The sequence below is a fragment of the Poecilia mexicana genome, unplaced genomic scaffold (genome assembly GCF_051168715.1).
Source record: "Poecilia mexicana isolate PSO_F unplaced genomic scaffold, ASM5116871v1 scaffold_1, whole genome shotgun sequence".
Classification (NCBI taxonomy): Eukaryota; Metazoa; Chordata; class Actinopteri; order Cyprinodontiformes; family Poeciliidae; genus Poecilia; species Poecilia mexicana.
Genome location: NW_028263370.1, coordinates 19,854,561 through 19,876,988, shown reverse-complemented (window position 1 = coordinate 19,876,988; position 22,428 = coordinate 19,854,561). Strand labels below are relative to the sequence as shown.

Genomic DNA, 22,428 nt, shown 5'->3' with positions numbered 1-22,428 from the left:
AAATCTGTTTTGAATCCCAATTTACCTTAAAAGGAGGTGTTTAGTCTGATTTAATGGAAAAAATGTTGCGCATTTTTATACCATATATATAAATTTCTGTTTTTTGTTGTGTTTTCATGAATTTGTCTGATATTGTGTAAAGATTGTGTACAAAAAGTATACCTGCAAATCATGTAGTACATATTTATTTATGCTATGTAGACTATAAATAAATGTAACATAAAAAAAAGAAAAAAAGGATTTCTTTGTCCATGGAAGAAAACAGCAATATTTACAGTAGAAATGTGTTAAAGACATAATTTATTATTTAATATTGAAGGGATTATATTTCCATTTTTGTCATTTCGGTTTGCAGTGCACAGTAAATAACCGATTTGGTTCAGAAAGTAGGCGAGCTGCAATAATAAAAATATTGTTTCAAGCAAAATCACAAATGCATTCAAGTAAAGGCATCGAGGAACAGGATTAAAGAATATAACAAAAATCTCTAATCTAACCAGTCTCAGAGCAAAGCAAACCTTCTGTTAAAATTCTAACAAATTTTGTGTTGCAAAATAACTTTAGACATAAACACACATGTACACACCCAGAGCAGGGGATAGTTGGTCCAACTGTGGCTGCAGGAAAACATATTGTAGACATTTTCACACCTACAAATCAGTCAGCATGTAAGGATGGACACTTAAGCAGCCGTATGTTTTACATTAGGTGAAGTGAAAAACCTCCCCCACCAGCCAGCGTTTAACTTTCCCTTTTCTCCTTTTCTTTTTCCCTCCCCGTGTATGTCTGAAGCTCTGCAGCTCTAATTGAAACCACCTTCTGTTTCTTTTTATCGCCAGACCCTTTCAAAAGTTTAAACTGTTTGTCTGTCTGCAAACACGCTGCATGCTGTCTCTGTGGCCAAGTCAACAGTCCCTACATGCTGCTTTCCAGACAGACTATTTTCACTTTGTGGTGGTTCTTATAATTGGCCGTGTGTGTGTGTGCATGTGTGTGTGTGTGTGTGTGCGTGTGCGTGCATGTGTGTGTGTTGGTGTTTTCAGGAGAAGTATTTTTCTTGGCAGCTGGTTTAAGTCCAAACAAGCTATCTGATTTCTGGACAAATTCAGCATTGGGTTTGCGTTTATTTTTGGTCCATTGTGTTTTATATATTTCTGATGCTTATATTCACAATCCATTGTAGGTTATGAGATAATAGATAATAATAAAGCAATTCAGGTGGCATGCAGGAAGAGCAACCTTTCACCTTGTGATCCAGTCTCTAGAAACTTGGAAACCTGGGGTAAGCAGGACATCGTTTCCCCAAGTACCTAAAGAAAGTCAGAACAGACTTCATTGTAGTTTAACTGAATACGTTTTAGGTTATGTGGAGTAGTTATTGGTAGCTAATACCTTACTTGCAGGGGACAGAAGGTCTATCAATGGGAATTTGAAAGCAGGAACTGAATATTTTACATCTTTGATCATCTGCTTCAGATCATCATGGCAGTTGATCTGAAGGCCAGCTGCCATTTTGACAGATTACAATTAACACACATGGCCACTTGGTGCAGAGATTTTCAACTTTAGGCACAGAATGCATCTCAAATATGTCTAAATCAATCAAATCATCTCCTGGACTCAATGCATCTCCCATCCGGAGTTACAGACAAGAGTCTTTGTAGTGCGTCTGTGATGACTACAGATCACACACCGGTATAGCTGAACTACTTGAGCAGAAATCTTCCCTGATTTCAAAACTTCGACCAAAGTGACCCTTCTAATTCCAGTCTCTAGTGTGGCAACAGAGCACAGATCCAGAAAAACTTAAAAAACGTCCAAAACCTCAGGACGACACAATACGCACAAGTGGGGATGCAGTTCAGGTCCATGCAGAACAGGAGGAAGTTGTGAGAATGTGTGTTTAGGTCACAGCATGTGAATCGTGCGGACACCCCTGCTCTACGCTTTTGCATAAAACCGTTTAGGTTAATGTGATTTATTCAACCAAGCATAGTTAACTTTGTTACTTTGCAACATTGCATGGTTGTGTCACTCTGCCTGAACAGCTGAGAGTTGCATTCTTAGAGTATTATTAGAAAATGATCTGTGAGGCCGTAAGATTGAGCTATTATGGCACAACAGATGAGTTGCTATTTTTCTGGGGTAAAAGCACGGTGAACCAAAGCATACAGAACAACAGTTGCGTGCAGACGTGATGATGACAGATGTGATCACTGCCATCATGTCACAGACACGACTTCATTTTCTGTTCATTAGTATTATCTGCATGTCGCAACCTTTAAGAATACCTCAGCATGAAGATCATTCCTTAATTTTTGTGCTAATTTGGTTTAATTAGTTTACAAAGACAAATTAGGGGGAAAAAATCCCATCTGAAACTCATTAGCCGTTTCTGAAAGTTTGCTTGAGTCTTGGCAGACGTTGAGTTACACTGTCAGAAATAAGCCATGGTGGAATGATGCAACAAAAGCCTTAGCATGAATTATTTTATGCTGTGTTGGAGATATTATTTGATGAAAAAATTTGTCAACATCATAAAACAAAAATGTAGAAGTTAACTAATTAATAATACATTAATTTTGGTGAGAAGAATATCAAGTTATCTTTTAATTATTGATAAAAATGTGATGTTTTTAATTTCAGTTACGACTAGCAAGATATTCATTTAGACTTGAAACAACATAAAGAAAGGAGAGAAGTTTGACTTTGTTAAACTCCCTGTTGTGTCCATGTACAAGAAGTTGTATGTATGACTAAATTAAGTGAAACTCAAACATGGCAAGGTTGCAGATTAACTTTGTCTGTAAAGTAGGACTCGTCTGCAGAGGGTTATCTAGCACACCAAAGGGCGTTACACGGGCTTGTACTGCGGTCAATGATGCAAAGTCACAAACACGAGTGAAAAGAGGAACGACGAGCGTCAGATTTTGTTTTAAAAATCTCATTGATGGATGTTTGGATAAAACCAATGTAGTACGTAGCCTACTTATTACAATGGTGAATTATTCTTCCACTGAAGCGCAACCATAATTACCATTTCTAAATTATGTTTGAAACAAAATGACTTCTTTTAACTGTTCTGAATATGAAAACTTGGAAAACTGTGCTGTTTAGTTTGAGACTTTTTTTTTGAAAACGTGCATTTTTACATTTCAAGCTTACAAAGCTGAACATAGTGTTTGTGTTTAATTGCAGCCGAAGAGTGTGATTAATCAGATTATTTTTCTTAATTGAGTAACAGCACTACTGTAAACATTTAATTTTTTTGACATATTACGTATGAGATTTTATGGCACAGTAGCAATTAGCACTACTAATGTCACACCATCTGCTCTGCACCATCAACACGAAATATGTGAATTTCCATCCCTGTTTTAATTTAATGATTTTAATTCAAAGTTTTGTCTTACTGTTTTGTTCATTAGTTGCATAAATTCTTCAAAGAGGAAAATCATTGCAACCTTCGTTGCATTCCAAAGCTGAATAACAGTCTTGTCAGCTGTCAGACAGGAATTACTTGCTAGAGACATTTTGAGGCTCATGTGTCGTTTTGGCAGATGCGGTAAAGGTAAACCAGACATGATGTAAACAAGACATTAGGGAAAAGGGCTGATTAGGAAGCAATAAGCAAGAAGAAACTGGGGGATTTTTACTCTGAAGGTCATGTGGTCGTAACAAAGCAAACAGCAGTTCTTTCTCCATATTAATTTGCTTGCATCATTTGTTGATTTGATCAGTCAAACCATCTGTTTTATGTCTGTCCATTTAAAGTTTCCAAGCTGAAGACAAAGATTATTTACACAACTGCATTATTATTGGAATAAAAACAAAGTTAAGACTTTCAATCTAACTGGGATAACCCTGAATGTGTATTTTTAAACAAAACAGAATAAAACAGTTTCTTAATGGAAGAAACGGCTAACTGTGGTAGTTTCTTAAAGCTAAAACCATTAAACTAGATATCTTTATGCTGTCAGAAAACAACAGTTTCTGCAATGCTCTTAAATCTTGGAAATGATAAAGATTCAAACACATCATGAGGAAATAAAATTCTGTTGTTTTCTTTTATTGTGCAACTTGGAGACATATCACCCAAGATCGTCCACTAAAGCCTCCCTCTTCCTAATAAAATGCCAACTCGGAAATTTTTCCCCTGACTAAGATATTTATGTGCAATTCTGCAGATTATTGTCTTACACTAAGCAACTCTTCTCTCAATATTCTGTCACATAAACACAAGTAATATTTATCAAACTAAAGCTCTTCATGTTTTTCCTTGTCAATATCTGCTGATCAAATGTTAAAACTAAGATTTTTTAAAGATTACATGAAAACTGGTTTTACACAAGGTTGGAAAGTTTTTTAAGCTCTAAAAAGGGATTTTAATTTGACTACTAGTCAGAGTAACTATTGTATTAGCAGCCGTCTGAAACTTCGAATTAAATTAAAGGAAAAGTACTTTCTTAATAGCTACTCATATTCACGGTTGATGGAATTAGCAGTGAAATCGGGTGAAAAAGCGAGTTGAGACAGGACATTGCCATGTCAATTTAAGCTTTTAAACAAGGTTTGAGACCAAAGAAGCCAACCAACAAAGAAAAAATGATCATTTTTACAGATGCTAAATGTTTAACTTTATCACGAGGTTATAGACCTGATTGTCACTGTTGCCTTAAAGAACTCTGTTGGTAAATACAAGAGCTTTACGTCTTTTATTTCCAGTAATCTACACACGGAAAAACATGTAAATGGCTGGTAACTGTAATTTTGCTATAAGATTTCTGTTTGGTTTTTTTTCCCCCTCTAAAGGTGTGCATTAGCCAACAGGACGTGTCCACCTGGCCAGGTGTGGAACACCAAGCAGTGTCAGTGTATCAGCATGGCTTCGGTTGTTAAGCCCCCTCCTCCACCACTGCTTCATCTACGATCACCTCAGCAGCACCATGGTATGTGTATGACACCGTTTCACAAAGAAAAGTTCATCTGGCACTGCTTGGGCTTTTTTTCTGCACAACAGACAAATCTAAATCATATCTAGGCGGCAATATGACCTAAAAACTGTATGTTGATGTATCTCACCTTTATCTTCATAGATGATACAGTGCCTACAAAAAGTACTCACCCCCTTGGATCTTTCAGTGTTGCAGTTTGACTGCCACTCAGCAGAGGGCACTGCTGGTCATCCTTAAGTGAAACCAGTTGATACAGAAATAAAGATGGTGGGACCATACCAGAATGGGAAAAGTAACAGTCGAAACAAAGACCAGTGTGCGATGCAAAAAGCGCTTTATGCGGTTCCGTTTTGAAATATAAACACTCGACAAATTCCTTAAGTTCCACTTTAATAGCGCTCAATCAGCATCAACTTCTGATTTAAAAATTGCTGATGTGGTATGAAGTTGAACATATGAGTTTTTAAGAAAATGGCTCCTTATCAATTAATATTTATTTATTTGAAAGGTTGAATCACCTTGAGATTAACTTATTAATCAATTACTTGCATTCCTACAATTTATCTTTACTAAATTAAATTACTGTGCAGTATGTACAGTTGACTGTGTACTATGTAGCATGTGTAGCATGTTTGCTACACATGCTTTACAGCATATGTAGCACTTACTCATACGGCTTTTACTAACAAACAATACTGTATGAAGCTGTGTTTGAGCTGATGCTGAACACTTGCTGGATTAAAGAGACGTTTTAACACTGATATACGATCAGACAAACAGTTGCAGCTGTGGTTAAGTATCAAGGCTAAACAAGCCGTATAGTTCAGACAGAGCTCTTATTGATTTAATGTGATCTGCAGATGTTTTGCACACTCAGAAAATGTGTGAAATGTTAAATAAATATTTAGATGATTTGACTTTATATTCAAAATCAACAAGCATTTTAAGTGGTCTGCTGATTTTTCCCTTGCTAAATGTGACCCTGCTGTGGATCACCAACGACTATCTATCCATTTGCTACACCTGTTTATGTTTTGTTGGGATGTGTGGGTGCTGGTACCATTCGCCAGTGGTCAACAGACAAAAGATCCAGTACACCAAAGACATGTTGCCAGTGCTTACAATACAATACATCAGTACAACATAGTTTAAATAAGAAGTTGAAAATAAATGTGTTGTCAGTGTGAGCTGGGTGCTGCATGTTAGCATGTGTGCTATAAATTGCACAACACACAAAACAGTGATACCCAGTTACAGCAGGTCAAGTTCCTCTGTCCTTAGCTGCAGGGGAAAGTTCCTGTGTTCACTGAGGAGGATTTATGGCTGCAGAGTGTTTGCTGAATGTGTGTTTGTAGAATCCTTACTTTGTGTTTGGCTCTGATAACACTCTTTGTGGATCTCGTGTCAACAAATAAAAACAGAGGAATGCAGAGACCTCAGTGCACCAGATTCCACAAATAGCTGTCATGTACAAATACAAGCTAACAGTGTTTGGAATTGAACATATGGGTTTTGTTTCCTCAAGTTTTGAAGCAGATTCTGATTGACTGGAAAAAGGCTGATTGTCAGACTGATTGGACAGATTAGAAGTTTGTGAGAATCAGAACTGGAGCTGCTGTCCCTTTGTTTTTGATTTTGCCAAGTATTTTAAATGGTCTTACATTTACGTAAACATTAAGCACATTTTGTGGACTATTAAGTTTAGTCATAAAAGGGCAATGTGTGTATTGTTTATGATACAAACAGTTTCCGTCCCTCTAGATCAGAGTTTCTGAAACTTTTTCAGGCTGAGGACCATTTACCCCATATAACAAACACTCATAGACCACCTAACTTTAAATTGCCTCCACAATAACACATCTTAGTATATACAACCTGATATGAAAATATTAAGTCTCTTGTGACTGGCCACGATAAAGCCATGAACACGCATCTTGAGTTGTTTTCATATTCTGAAAGTGTGTATTCTAAAAAAAGTTCTCTACATGTGTGCTAATAATATTTTAGGGCTATTTGTAATTTAGAAACATAATAAAAGAAAAATAGACTTGAGTTGCTTTAGCAAAAAGAAACATTTCCTTTCAGCCAGTAGACAACCCAATATAAATAATTTTATTTCAGGTCTTAAGATGCAGTTAGTCAGTGTGCTCGCTGCCTCGTCTCCAGCATTGCATTCAGCACAGCCGCAGACCTAGATCTGCATGCCTGCAGCATGCTGTGTATCATAATGGTGTTCAAAAACAAAAGTTAAGAACTTTGTTCTCAGCCTGAGCGCAGACTTTTCTGTGGGAAAATAAGAACGCCACTTAGAAGTCAGAGCGATGATTTAGATTGTTAGAGTCAGTGAGAGCACAAAGAGAGTGGGAGCATCTTGCGCTTTGTCAGCAGAAAGTGTTTTTCTGTTTTATCTGTTCGTTTCATCCTTGGACACACAACTATGCACACACATAATGATTCTGTCTGGAACAGACTGAAGATCTGTTTGCTGTTTTTTCTGAAACGTCTTGCTTTTCTCCATGTTTTTTTTCTTTTTTTGAAAGATAATCTGCTGTTCGTGAAATAGTCATTTGTGTTCTCCCAGAGGAAACGGATGATCCAAGTAGAGTGCAGGAATTTCATAGTGTGTTGATGTGTTATGCTCTGTTGTGGTTGCAGTTTTTACATGAAGCTGTAAAAATTTAAAACACCATCATTCATAGTGTTTTATTAACATTTTGTTTACCTTTGTATAAAATCAATCAGGAAAAATTGAAGTCATGTTTTTGCTTTAGCCTTTATTCACAGTAATCAGAGCTGATTGTTTTGCATATATCAGTAAAACTGCTCTTGTTTTCATTTCTCCTTTCATTCCTGCAGACGTACTCTCATCAGATTTGTGTGGCCCAGATAAAGAGCTAGATGTGGAAAGCTGCCAGTGTGTGTGCCGTCTTGAAAATCCAACTCGTGACTGTGGGCCTAAGCGACACTTGGACCGAAACACTTGCCAGTGCGTCTGCGACATGCTGCCTGCTCCTTCCTGCCCCCAGAACCACATCTTCAACAAAGAGACCTGTCAGTGCACGTGTAATAAGACCTGTCCGAGGCACCAGCCCCTAAACAAGACGAAATGCTCCTGTGAATGTAACGAATCACCAAATAAGTGTTTTCTGAGAGGAAGAAGGTTTCACCAAGCAACATGCAGGTGAGGAGGAAAGTAAAGGCATTGCATGAATTTATCCAGATATTAACACCTGACCCCAACCTTCGTCAAATTAAATACAATTGGTGTGAAACATTTGTGCTCGTTTGTGCCGCTATAATTTTAAAGGCCATCAAAGGTCAACCAGCACCCGAACATTTACAAAAACAAATACAATATGGTGCCAATCAACTGTGCTATGTTTCTGTCCCAAATGTTTTTGTGTTGTAAGATAATATAATATTTTATTGATCCCCGAAGGTCGGAAAATATTGTTTGTAAAATGTAATAAATGGCTTATATTCATACATTGAATATATTTATAGACTTGTTATATTTATATAATTTTATTATACATTTATACTTATATATGCCACATGCTTAATGTAAATGTATGTTTTAATATAGGCGTACATGTAAAATAATAAAAAATTACATTACCAAAATCAAGCAAAATTGATATAAATTAATTTTTCTATATTTGTGTAGCTAAGATTTCTGTAGTTGACAGTAAATTTACTTGATTTTCTTTAAATGTGGGGATTGGAAAGGTGGTTGAAACATTTATTAATATCTTTTAAAATGATAACGCCATAAACGAAAATATTTGCTGCACAAACATTTGACACCAGTTTTGTTTAATTTGAGGGAGAAGGAGGACGTGAAACCTCACTCAGGTCCCAATGTTCACATGAAAGCTAATTTTAATTAGTACATGTGTGTACATGAACAGAGCATGTACATATAGCCACAGGAAATCACTGTTCTGGCTGCACAAAGCGCTCAGAGCATCGAGCTCTGTGTGAAATATAAGATCCCAGTGCGCTAATGACTTCCCATAGCTGTCACTTAGCAATTTCCCTTCCACAGAAAGGAGGAAGTACGCACACATATACACACATCCATCCATCCTGTCCAGTTCTGACCCTTCGTGACCTTGTTTGGGAGTGATTTATGAACACAGCAAAGTTTGGGACCTGGCACAAAAAACATTGCTTATTTATTTGGACTCCTTTTCATCACTAGCTTAATGTTTTCTTTGAGTAACCATAACCAAATAGTTTTTTTATTAGATATTTACACATTCATGCATTAGAAATATGTTTTCCCAACTGTCTCAGTAGTGTTGTCTTCTGCCAACGTATTGAAATACGTAACTTGGCTGCAGCAACAAGATGAAGTGTGGGGATCTTCTTTTCGCATCTTGACTTACTTTAAGTTGGCTTGACAGGCCAGATTTCATACTTATATTCTGACATCACTGAGTGACAACATATTTTTCACATCATCAAACAAACTGACTTAGAAGCTAACAGAGGACTCCTTTTGTTTTTTCTCTCTGCTGCAGTTTGTTTATATAGCTCCAATTCACAACAAATGTCATCTCAAGGCACTTCACGAAAAAAAATATTTCAGTTCAATCATACATACATTCAAACTGATCCTAGTTATGAAACAGTACAGTAAGCTCAATAAATTATAACATAAGGATTTTTTTGGGAATACTGGCCTTCATTTGACAGTATCTTGACAGGACAGTGCAAAGGATGGGATTGGAACTGGGGATGGCCGCGCCGCGTCCAGGTCTGCGCCATGCAAAGCCCAATTAAATTGAATTGAACTGAATTACATATGGTTTTCTGTTCTTTGGAGATTTTTACCTGTTTTAGATTCTTTTACATCAGTTTTAGCATCCCTACTTCTGCTGCATTACAGTCAACAGAAGCAGAGATGCTTTCTTTATGGGTCAAAGCTGCTTTTTGCTTCAGGATTAATTCCCATTACTGTAAACTAGTCAAGGAAACACATGTATCAGCTCTAGCTTAAAGAGTCACAGCATTTGCTTATGCAACTTAAATCAGGTTTTACTTTTCTTCAGTCTCGTTAGTGCCGCTCTGCTTCCACCTGCACACACAGCAGACTCGCACTCTCCGGTTTGCTCTGACACATGCGCGCCGTCTCGGCTGCTCTTGAAGGAACCGCACCACCTGCTGTGTTCGGCTGTTAGAGCACTCAGCATAATACTTTGGTAACGACCCTCGCTCTGCGCTCCTGCAGGATGAAGCGGCTGCCAGGCTGCCCTGCTGGTAGTTGTTGTTTTTTCCTATATGACGTCTACATTCCATCTGTAACATTTAACCTCATGAAATAAGTAAGTTGGTAGTTACTGTCGCTATCAGAGAGCACTGCTTGATGGCATTGGTGCAGATGATTATGTCTCTGATTACATCAGTCCATTTTACGTTTCCATCTAGCCTTGTTTAGAGTCACAGAAGTCTGCTAATTAGAGTTATAGTAACAATTAACAAACATGGTGAAACTGTGCGATCTGTTTTGTTGTTGGTTAAAAAGATTTTTGTCTTTGGCAAAATACTTTTAACCATTTCTCCCACTCACATGTTTATTTTGGTTGTATTTACCCAGAATGCCCTGCTCTCTAGTCCGTTTTCTGCTTTTTGAGTGCTCTCCAGTTCATTTGTGGTTCACACATGCAGTAAAACCACATCAGAGTTCACTTCAATCGAACCAAGACCTAGATTTTTAGGTAGATCAGAGATTGTTCTTTTGGTCCACATCAGAGTTTGATTGCACATTCACACCTCCCCAAATGAACTGGACTTTCTAGACTACAGTTCAATTAAAGTGGACTAAACAGAACTGGTGTGAAAACAACCTGATTTATCACTTTGAGGTATACTGCCTCGTCTCTTCAATGGATTTTTCTAAATAAACTCTATTCAGTGTCTAAATAAATAGACATTGAAGAAGAAAAACAAACCAGCAGAAACCACTGCACCACCATGACTGATAAGACTGCAATAATTATAATTTGTAACGATTCCTAAACAAGACAATTTCATTATGGCATCATTAATGTTCATCTGCAACCCCGAAATGGAGATACATCCAGCCTTTGTAACCATATCTCAGATTACTGAACGTAAAGATCTGGAACAGGGAAGATTTTACTATGTTATAATTTAAGTTTCTGTTTTCGTATATTCTGAAAACTGAGGACAAGTAAGAAAACATTTTTAAGGCCAACACAAGAACATTTGATCATTTCTCTCCATTAAAGCCACTTTTCACAACAGACGCATAAAACGCTAGTGGACAAAGACCTCAAAACACCACACCTGTTTTCCTCATCTTTATTCTCTGACTAATTGTTGTTACATTTGTTTGTTTTCTTCTTTTTTAATTGCAGTTGTCTTAGGCCTCCATGTGAGGTGAGGAGACGGAAGTGTGAAGCAGGTTTCTTCTTCAGTGAGGAGGTGTGTCGCTGTGTCCCCTCGCATTGGAGGCGCTTGGACTAATATCTGGCTCATAACTCGCCATCAAGATGCAAACTTTAAACAGTTCAATACATCACCTATCACTTGTAGACCTGCTGGTCAACAGGATTCTTATCAGCCATGGTGGCAGCTAAGTGAGTGGATCCTGATGGACTTGGGGAAACCGTTGGGATTGGAATGCAAATTATTGGAAATTGAACATAGAAAGGTGAAAAATGCACTGATTTTCTTTTGAGGACATTTAAATGGAGAATGAATGACAAGACGGGAGGAAGAACTGCAGGATTAAAAGAGTCAACACTCGAACTTGGTTAAATAATGCGTTTTAAAATATTTGGAAATTCTGTCTCAGTATTCTGATGTGAAAAATTGATTATATTATTTATTAAATGCTATTTTCATCCTTCGTTTATTGCAATTTCTGTATTTTTTATAAAAATACACTGTGATCAATATTTTTGTATCATGTATGTTAAGTATATGTGTGTAAAATAAAGTATCCTGGATGTTGTAATAAATCTTGTCTTGGATGCAGCAGTTGATTGGCAGGGAGGATGAGGTCCAGCTAACAGGACAGCTGAAGGGCGTGTCTTCTTACAGGTGTCTGTTCTCCTTTTCAGAGTCTCTCTAGGACAGGGGTGTCAAACTCAATTTCACTGAGGGCCACTTCAGCATATTGGCCCCCTCAACGGGCCACATTGACGGTACAAATCAGGAGTGCATCCCTGCTAAAACACACCCCAGACAAAAGGTTGACTTCCCTCATTCAGTTCTGTAGAGGCTTATAATGAGTCAATGGTCCAGGTGTGTTAGAGAAGGAATCTAAAGCTGCAGATGGTAGCTCTGGAAAACTAGACTTGGGCAGCCCTAGCATAAATGTATGAAAATACAATGTTAAAAATGAATTAAACACCTCATATTGTTAAATAACTGATTTTATGTATTGAAGTTTTAAATATTACATTTGAGTTTCCATGGATATAAAATTACTGCTCAGTTTAAAAATTACAATATTTAAATGAGTGTTTAAAGGTAAGCAAACAAATAATAAAAACAAGTCACATGGGCAGACATTATAGACTTTACGCAAAGATTTAGTCTCAGAGGCAACTGAAATCAATTAATTTAAAAATCCTTTCTGAATATCATCTCATGGTCTCTGAACTAAATGCGTCTTTCTGACCGGGAGCTGACAGCGAGTTGAAGAGTTATGGACCGGACGCTTTGGAGCGTCTGGTTAGGAAGCGCATTACAAACCTTTGGTTGAAATGGCGCATTAAATTCAAGTCTCCATTACAGACCAGAGAAAACTAAAGAGAATGCAACACTGTGTTAACCCATTTGAGAAGCCGGTAGTTTATCTTGAGGAAATAAATGACGATCCAAAAGTTAATTAGACTGTAACATGCGCAGTCAGCTGCTCAACAACTGCGGACGCGGCTCCGCCGCTGCGAAGAATTAGAAACCGCTGGAAGTAACTCATCCAGCGGATTTAACAAATGGAGCCGTGGTGCATGTTACCCAGGAGAGCGGCACTCTGGAGGAGCTGCAGACGTAACATCTGTCCGTTTCGGAGAAGCGAAACCACGAAAATAAATAAATAAATAAATATCCTGGTAAAAGCGCACACCGGACCGCACAGGGTAAAATACTCAGAGTTCAGTTGATCTGTTTGGATCAGACCGATCCAACTGACTGATGAATTAGCGCAGATTTTTCTGCAGATGGGAACCAGGAGGAAGTGCGTTCAGACCCCAGCGGGTGAAGTGATGCTAATTTAAGTGAAGTCGCTTAATTTAATTTATTAAAAGTTATTGGGGTGGTTTTTGTCACTACGAGAAAATGTAGATACATTTATCTGCTTAATCTGTGATGGGCTCTGGATTCACGGTGAATATTAACTAAACTGCATAAAATGCGACTAATCGACTAATTAGCCGATGTTAATATGATTGTAATTTCACGGATAAAAATAGTACATGACCGATTTTTTTTATGTTGTCGGTCAAGATAACATCTAGCGCGACCTGCCGCCCTGACACCAACTCACACACATCTTCATTCACAGTCTTACTTGTAAATCAATTTATCTTTTCTTGGACTTTTTGATGTTAGCTTGTCGATGTCTCAGTTTTATTCGCTGGGAAAATCAATAAGCAGCTTGAGGTGACTCTGCTGCTCTCTAGTGGCAAGAAGCCGTAATGTTGGCTGGTAACAATCGGAATGCATTGTGGGAGATGTAGTTTGTAGTCAATTCGTGCTCAAAACCTATTTTAAGTCAATCATCGGCCAACAAAATGCTGGGGGGCCACATGTGGCCCACGGGCCTTGAGCATTACGCCATAGAACTGCCAATTGGTAATTGAAGTAAAATAGCTTCGATTTCAAAGAAGCCTACATTGAAGTCGATTGGTAAATGAACCGTCACGAAAGAGGAAGGCTCTTATTGTCTCACTGCACCCCAATAGATGCATAACCTACAAAAACTGTTTCTGTCTGGTTTTGAACCAGAGACCTATTGCATATAAAGCAAACGTGATAACCACTACACTACAGGAACTGAACTTCTCTGATTTGTTTCAGTTTGAGGTTCCAAAGTTGATGATGTGAGATGCAACGCATGCAATTTTCAACTGAGGCTTGCACTCAGATGCCTGGATTCTGAGTACAGACCATGGCACCACAGATCCCTTGTTGACCTTTAGTAAACACCTGTTATCAATATAACATGCAAAATCTGTTTCTGTCTGGTTTCGAACCAGAGACCTTTTGCATGTAAAGCAAACGTGATAACCACTACGCTACAGGAACTGAACTTCTCTGCTTTGTTTCAGTTTGAGGTTCCAAAGTTGATGATGTGAGATGCAACGCATGAAAATGTCAACTGAGGTTTGCACTCAGATGCCTGGATTCAGAGTACAGACCATGACACCACAGAACCCTTGTTGACCTTTAGTAAACACCTGTTATCAATATAACATGCAAAATCTGTTTCTGTCTGGTTTCGAACCAAAGACCTCTTGCGTGTGAAGCAAACCTGATAACCACTACACTACAGAAACTCATGCTCTCTGTAGTGTTCCTGGTAGATGATCCAAATTTTGTTAGAGACTAACGTCAATGATTGGCATGGAACAATGTCAAATACTTAAACCACAGATCCTCTCAGAGAGCACAGTAACTTGGTGAACAAACTGTCAGACTTATACTTGTGCCCAATTTCACATTACAGTCCATAAACTAAGTCTGGGATCAAAAAGTTGTATTGAAGATGTCATTAGCAGACAAAATGGTTCTACAGAGACTTGGCTAAATGGCTATAAAATAAAATCAATACTTATTTTAATTAATTTTAATATTTTAATTCTCTGGGAATTAAAATATTATGTATGTTGTTTGGAAAAACATTAGAATATAAGCACTTTTATAAAATCTTCATTGTGGTAAGATCATGTAAGTTCTTCTTAAATCCATGGAAACCCAACAGTTTGTAAGGTAGGTGAGTTAGCTCAGCAGGTTAGAGCACAGTGCTGGTAATGCTGAGGTCGTTGGTTCAAACCCCATATGGGGCAATTCATGTCTAAGGTCTTTCAGACAATCAACACTTCAAACTAAATAAGGGTTCAAAAATAAAATCAACACTTTACAATAAAAAAAGGTTCAAAAATAAAATCAACACTTTAAAATGAAAAATGGTTCAAAAATAAAATCAACACTTCAAAATAAAGGGTTCAAAAATAAAATCAACACTTCAAAATAAAGGGTTCAAAAATAAAATCAACACTTCAAAATAAAGGGTTCAAAAATAAAATCAACACTTTACAATCAAAAAAGTGTAAAATTGTGAACCATTTTTAATGGTTCAAAAATAAAATCAACATCTCAAAATTAAAAATGGTTCAAAAATAAAATCAATACTTGAAAATAAAAAATGGTTAGGAAGCGCATTAGAGACCTTTAGTTGAAATGGAGCGTTAAATTCAAGTCTCCATTACAGACCAGAGAAAACTAAAGAGAATGCAACGTTGTGTTAACCCATTTGAGGAGCTGTAGTTTATCTTGAGGAAATAAATGACAATGCAAAAGTTAATTAGACTGTAACATGCGCAGTGCGCTGCTCAACCACTGCGGAACGCGAAGAATTAGAAACCGCTGGAAGTAACTCATCCAGCGGATTTAACAAATGAAACCTTCTTGGTTCACGTTACCCAGGAGAGCGGCGCTCTGGAGGAGCTGCAGATGACACATGTGCTCTAGGACATCTGTGATGTTATCGTAACAGATCTTTGCAGTATTTGTTAAACAGGCAGCATTATGTATATTCCAGCCACATAGTATCATTTTACAGAACAATCAAGTAATTTTTACTTTCAGTTAAAAAAAATGTATAAACTATGACTTAAAAGAAACTTGACTTTGTAATTTAATGGCTTTAAAGTGGGCTTCCATCTCTTTGAAAAAAAAGCCTTCAGTGTTGGAAAGCACTCTGCCTTCAGGAAGTCATCACACATTGTTCCTCTATTAACTATTTAACAAAGTGTTTACCAGCGTTGCATTGTGCCCGAATGGTTGCCACAGGAGATTAAAGGATTTCTCAAATATGCATGAAAGAATCAAAGCAAAACTCTAGTATGTTTCAATGAGGGAATAACAGGTCAAAAAAGTTGATTTTACATCATTCTGCCCCTTTAAGTGAATGGGATGTATTTGGTAAATAGGGTTTATTCTGCAGGACTAGAACATTCTCCTATGTCAGTCAGTTGAGGACCAGATTGTTAGCACCTCATATGAAAATTTAATTTTAAAAGTATTTAACTTTGACACTGCTTTTTTAGGTTTTAGATGCAAACACAGTGATTACAAAACCATCAAAAAACTACCAGTGTAAAAATTATAAGCACCTCTGATGCTGTTTATCCTTTGTGCATCGTACCGCCTGTACTAATTTAGTTTTCAAAAAGACTCATGGAATCAATCACATTCTTCTACATCAAATCTTAAGATCCTACTTCTGGATGTTCATCTTCAGTCCGCCTCACAGATCAGGGCTTCGTGCATGTCAGTCAGTAACATGTTTGGCTTTAAGGCATTTCTTCACCAGCAGCAACATATGTTCATGAGTGGTCATAATTCTTTCTACCTTGACAAGATTACAAGTTCCAGATGCACTGAAGCCACCACCGTGTTTTATTGTGGAAATGTTCTGTAGGTTATCCTCTACCCTTTTTTCCAATATTTCCCAAGCAATACCACTATGGCCAAAGAGCTCAAGTTTCAGCTAATCTGGCCAAAGACCATTTTAGCAGCTTATAAAACTACGTTTTAAAAGTTCTCTGTAAAGGTTGCTGGATTTTGGCTCCCTCCTCTATAAAACATTGACTTTGTTCATTGAGGTTTGTACGCACATCATTTCCGTCAGACTGAGGTTTGGACTTTGATTTCTCATAGTTTCACTTTGTGCACATGTGACTGTGGCTCAGTAGATTGGGTAGTCAGCTTGTAAGCGATCCTTCAACTTAATTACTCAGCAACATTGTTCAGCAACATTATTGTAAGAAGACACATCTTCCTTCTGGGTCCCAAAGTCAACATACCTACTGAAAACCACAGGAGGAATGGCCAGAACCAGAACTTAAATCAGACAATTCAATTGATTTAAAATTAACAGAAAATCTTTTATTACTATTTCTTTTAATTTACCAAAGTGTTGCTTTATATAAAGTACATATCTCTAATAGTTTCTTGCATTAAAAATAGTATAACTGCTGGAATTTTTGGGGGGCTAACGAACATCTGAAGCCTTGAAAAAAGTAGACCCAGTGACGTCTATCAGGACAGATGAGACCAAAGTAGAGATGTCTGGTTTCATGCTTAAAGAAAATTAGACAACAGATAATGAGATTTTCTGCCTAATTTGAGCTTCTTTCAGAATGAGCTGTTTTATCGCTGGGGTTGCTAGGTAACAGGCTGGGCTTTCACTGGGGTTGCTAGGTAATGGGCTGGGTTTTAGCTGGGGTTGCTAGGTAACGGGCTGGGTTTTTGCTGGGGTTGCTAGGTAACAGGCGGGGCTTCCACTACCGTTGCTAGGTAAGAGCTTGGCTTTGCTGGGGCAGTTCCTGCTGATTTGAAGTTTTTGGAAAAGCTCATTTTCCAGACACCAAGAAAACAACAACAACAAAAAAACGGCTTTATGTTTTTTTTTTTAATCTCTTAGGTTGTTTTTAGAAGGAATGCAGACCCAAGTAGAAGTACAACAGCACACAAAATGTGAAGTTTGAGTAATACGTCTCCTTTGAGCTATTGCTGCCAACTTTGGCTCAATAAAGTATAAAATCATTGTTTGTACATAGGCTTCCCCATAACTTTACCTAAGAAAAATGTAAACTTCAAATGTTGATATATATTAAAATGTTTAAGTTTCACAGTTGCATAAGGGGATAAAAGAACCTAAACATAATTTTACAAATGACCCGAGATTAACTTTATTATCTGACTAAAATAGGATAACTGTAAGAAAGTTGAAGAAAAAAGAGCCTAACAAATTAGGTCATTCTTGAATTTGTAGGGATGTTAACAGAGTAATAGCATATTTGCTTTTTCTCTCATTAGTATCAAGAAAGCTTATTTGCCATTTTCTTGATTGTTAAAATAGTTCTCTCACATGAAAAAGAGTTCCTTGTTTATTTATATCTATGCTTTGGTTTTAGTCTCCAGGAAGTTTAGGTGGGACATTGTAGCACCTCCAGCCTCCACCCTCAACACTTTCACTAACACGTCGGAGTAAACACACCTCAGATCCCAGCGAAATAGGGAAGGAAGTTAGTGGAGCTTACCCAGGTCTGCTGATGAGAAGATAAGATGTTGGCACAGAAGGTCTGTGTCTATGTGTGCTTTTGCTTGTAAAATCAGTAATTATGTGTCTGCATATGATATAGAGAGAAGTGTTTCATAGTTATTAACTTTTGTCTTAATTTTTGTAAGTTTTTATTCACGATTTATTGAATTTCTACTGAAGCTTTAGCAATACTAGATATGTGTATATGAAAATAAATAGACTGTGGAATCTTTGGGCTGAGAATTAAAAAGAAAAGGGTGAAAATAAAGTTTGGTGCTACAGAAACCAATTCACACAGTACATTACAACAAAGTTCTCTATTAGCAATCCAACTCCCTTCCTGCCATTCAAACCCTTTTGACTTATGACCTCTGTGTGTGTGTGTGTGTGGGGTGTGTGTGTGTGTGTGTGTGTGTGTGTGTGTGTGTGTGTGTGTGTGTGTGTGTGTGTGTGTGCGTATGTGGGAGGGAAGTGGGGGGTACTGGCTGAACCAGTTGCTTAGATAACAGCACAATGAAACACAGCGAGTGTGTGCATTTAGACAGGAAATGGGCTTTTAACAATTTCCATTTAGAATAAATCAGACTCCAAGGGTGTCTATAGACAGCCTTCTTTATTCTTCTCTATTTGGATAAGAAGGAAATGTATTTAGTGACATCACTTGTGCATTCTTGTTGATCTTTGCACTTTGAACATTGGAAAAAGCTGTTCACTGAACAGTTAACTCCTACCTTCACAATGCATCCCGATTTTCATGTCTTTCCGTTGTTTTGCTGGAATGTTGAGAGTTTTTGATTTTTATGAGGCCGGCATTTATTCCTAAGATATTAAAGTTTTAGCAAACAGAAGGAATGGTTTAATAATGAGACTATTGTACTGTAGCATATTGAAATATTACTTTTTTTATTAATAAGGTCAAACTGTTTGTCCAGTACCATGGACAGCAGCACCAGAGGTTAGATTTAATTTAGACTGTAGGGCTGCTGATGTTCACTGGGAACAGCAAGACTCTAAACTGAGGTATTTTTAATCTGACACTTTCAACAAAATTTGAAACCCTATTTGCAAAATAAATATATTGTGTCTAACATGAGAAGGAAATAAGCTTGTCCTTTTAGTGTTTTTCAATCACTCTTAATTTCCTCGGTCTGGCCAGAGACAATTCAGAGGAGAGAAACTAAAGAGTTTGAGGAGGAATACCACTTGAGAAGCAAAGTAAAAAAAAAAAAAGTATATTAATGAGAGTAATATTTGTGTGTACTGCACAAACAGTCATTCCTGGTAGCATATTTTCTTCTACAGAGATTTAAATTCAAAATATGTTGACATTTTCTGGAAACAATTTGAATCAAAAATAAAACAAAATAGATATCCGCCAAAGGTTGTGGCTTTGCCCTCAAACATTACAGGTTACAATTTAATGACATGAAGAAAGGTTTAAGATGCTGGCTGGTCTAGTATGACTGTGGTGTGTAAACATAAGACAAAAATGACCCGTAATTTTGATTTTGGGAGTAAGTTGTCTGGCAGGGCCACAACAGACTAGTAGATGGGTTTGAAAATGATACTACAGATTGGACCAACCAGATATAGTAACTGGAAAAAAAGTGTGATAAAAAAATTACTGATGAAAATATTAATCGGCTTGCATCGATCCACAGACATGTGTGATACAAGCCTTATCGATTGATAAGGCAGCTTTAAATTTCAGCAATTTATAAGGAACATTCTAATTATACCGGATTTTATCAGTTAAATTCATAAATATTAATGTATTCATGCAAAAAAAATAAAATAAATAATTTATTGATCAAACAGCGCTTACTGTAGACCAGCACTATAACAGCTAAGCTAAGAAAATTAGAAGCAGAGTTGTTCAGGTGAATTTGGGTACATAGGAAATAAGTTAGTTTCCACCGCAAAGTCAATAAATTCTCCTCGTAATATTACGTTATTACTTTCTTTCATTCTTTCCTGTGAAAGGTAATACAAATGGATCCAGATTACTGTAAAACCATTGAAACAAGGCCATACAGCATATGATTTACGGACCTCCAATCATTCTACTGCCACATTCAATATGGCGGCGACGCAACGTCGGACTCAGCGTTCAATGAGGCCTCCACTTATTCTTTTTCACGCCTATGGGCGCGGGTACGTGACCGCACAACTGGCAAACATGGCAGAGCAAGTGGAACAGATACATTCACTGACTCACTGTAAATCTACGGTTTGGCAACACTATGGATTTTACATGAGAAACGAACAGCTTGAAGAACCAAAAGCGATTTGCAAAATGTGCCACGCTGCTGTCAAATACACTGGAAGCATGACTAACCTTATAATACTTGAAACAACATGGAATCCAGCGTGGAGACGCCTATCAGTTCACCGTCTTCAGAGGCAGATTCACGTCGTTCTTCTTCCTTCAGATCCACTCATGGTGAGGCTCGTATTTCATCTTTTTTCAGTGGACAACTAGCTTTTAACTCCACTCCTGCACAAGCTATAGCAGATGCTATGGACTCCTTGTATGTTATTGTTTACATCCAGAGTCTTCGCGCATGCGCACAATGCTGGATGGCCAAAAGACTAGCCTTTTACATGGCATCCATAGCCACGCCGCCGCGGTAGAACAATTCCGTGAACTAAATGACACCTGGAGATGTATGATTCATTCAGTGCAGAGCGCCACAGCAAAGGGGGAAATACCGCAGAAGAACCGTCGAAGAAACAACTCAAAACCGCTAGTATTCGGGGGGTTTTTTTATATTTTTTTTATCGCTCTGTGTCGGCTACACTACGCGCAGACTCGTTGCCATAGCAACTGACAACAACGTCAGGATTCAACACTGAAAGACGCTCAATTTCCCTCACAAAGATTATTTTACATATTTTTGTAAAGAACCATTCTTTAGCAAATTATTGAAATTTGAATTGCTTAATTCATTTTTATTAATGAAAAAATATACAAACAATATATTTGTCTGCTAAGTTCATTTAAATCGAGATGCATCATGATGAGGACGTAAATCTTTCTTAATTGAATCGCTGGTTGATGGATGAGGAGGAATCTTAAACTGAGCTGAGTATCGGATCTTAGCTTGTTAATCCAGCTGTGTATCCTATCAGGTAGAGATCAGAGATTCTCCATCCCTGCAAAATAGGTTTTAAAATAGGTGGGGGAAAAATTGGGGGTATTCTAAAACCATGTTTTGATAATTCACAAACATGGTTTGTGAATATTGTGCTTTTTTAATGTGTAAAAAGCACATTAAAATTATTTAAATGATATGTTTAATTTTTTTGCAGACTATTGCTTACAGATTGGATTTAGTTCAGCTTAAATCTGAAACGCAGCTACCTGCAGCTAAATCCCCAAACCTACAGGATCAAAAGTTTGATTAAAAATCTCTGTGGAGGCATTTTAATATGGCAGCTGCACCAACATGTTACAGTGAATGGGAGTGTGTTGGGCTATGGGTGTAACTGGTATTTAACGCTGTTTCAGTGTAACCATGGACCTATAGCTTCCACTAACGGCTGTCACAGGAGATTTCTTTCAGCCAAATTGTTTTTTTCTTCTTTCTTCCTTTTCACGTAACATCAATGAAGCACCAAGTTTGTGTGTCTGCGTATGTGTGCAAGAAAGAGACAGTACCGAGAGGCAGACTTACAGCTCCCCTCCTCTGGTTAAGAAAACATGGCAGCTGCCAGCCCTGGCAGACACTTGGTCTAGCTAATATTAAGTTCTTGAAAAACACACATTATTCTATATAAGGTTCTTATTTCTGACTTCTAAACATGGAAATGAAGAAGTCAATCACATGGGACATAAACTGCTTTATGAACATGAAACTTTATTTATAGCAGTTCAGCTCTCACACCATTGGAAGAATGTTTTCAGAGAGGTCTGCTGGAGTTCACGGGATGTCCAGACCCAGGGAGGTTGTCGTATCACATGTTTGACATCTTGATTCACTTTCATTGCTGTGGGGTTAGTGGAGCATTATAGCGTCCAGTAAAGCTCTGTCTTGAAGTTAAAAACAAACACACATGCAGAACAACAACGTAAAGATAGCATTTACCCAAAAACAAAGGGAACAAACTCAAGCAAATAATGTAGACATGAGATAAAAAAAATATCTAAAACTACATGCATAA

At 37.5% G+C, this 22,428-nt stretch overlaps 1 protein-coding gene and 1 non-coding gene across 2 annotated transcripts in view; one reads left to right on the top strand and one right to left on the bottom strand.

The window, feature by feature from the left end:
- The window catches only part of vegfc (vascular endothelial growth factor c), a 52,259-nt gene extending 40,312 nt beyond the window's left edge, over positions 1-11,947 (top strand). The window contains exons 5-7 of the mRNA XM_088006122.1: positions 4,813-4,949; positions 7,812-8,136; positions 11,342-11,947. Of these exons, the coding sequence (XP_087862248.1) occupies positions 4,813-4,949; positions 7,812-8,136; positions 11,342-11,450 (571 nt within the window). The 3' untranslated portion in view covers positions 11,451-11,947. The remainder of the gene's footprint in view (positions 1-4,812; positions 4,950-7,811; positions 8,137-11,341) is intronic.
- A 1,969-nt stretch (positions 11,948-13,916) lies between these two features.
- On the bottom strand, positions 13,917-13,989 carry trnai-uau (transfer RNA isoleucine (anticodon UAU)). Its single transcript has one exon. It is a non-coding gene; the product is annotated as a tRNA-Ile (tRNA).
- Positions 13,990-22,428: the final 8,439 nt, after the last annotated feature.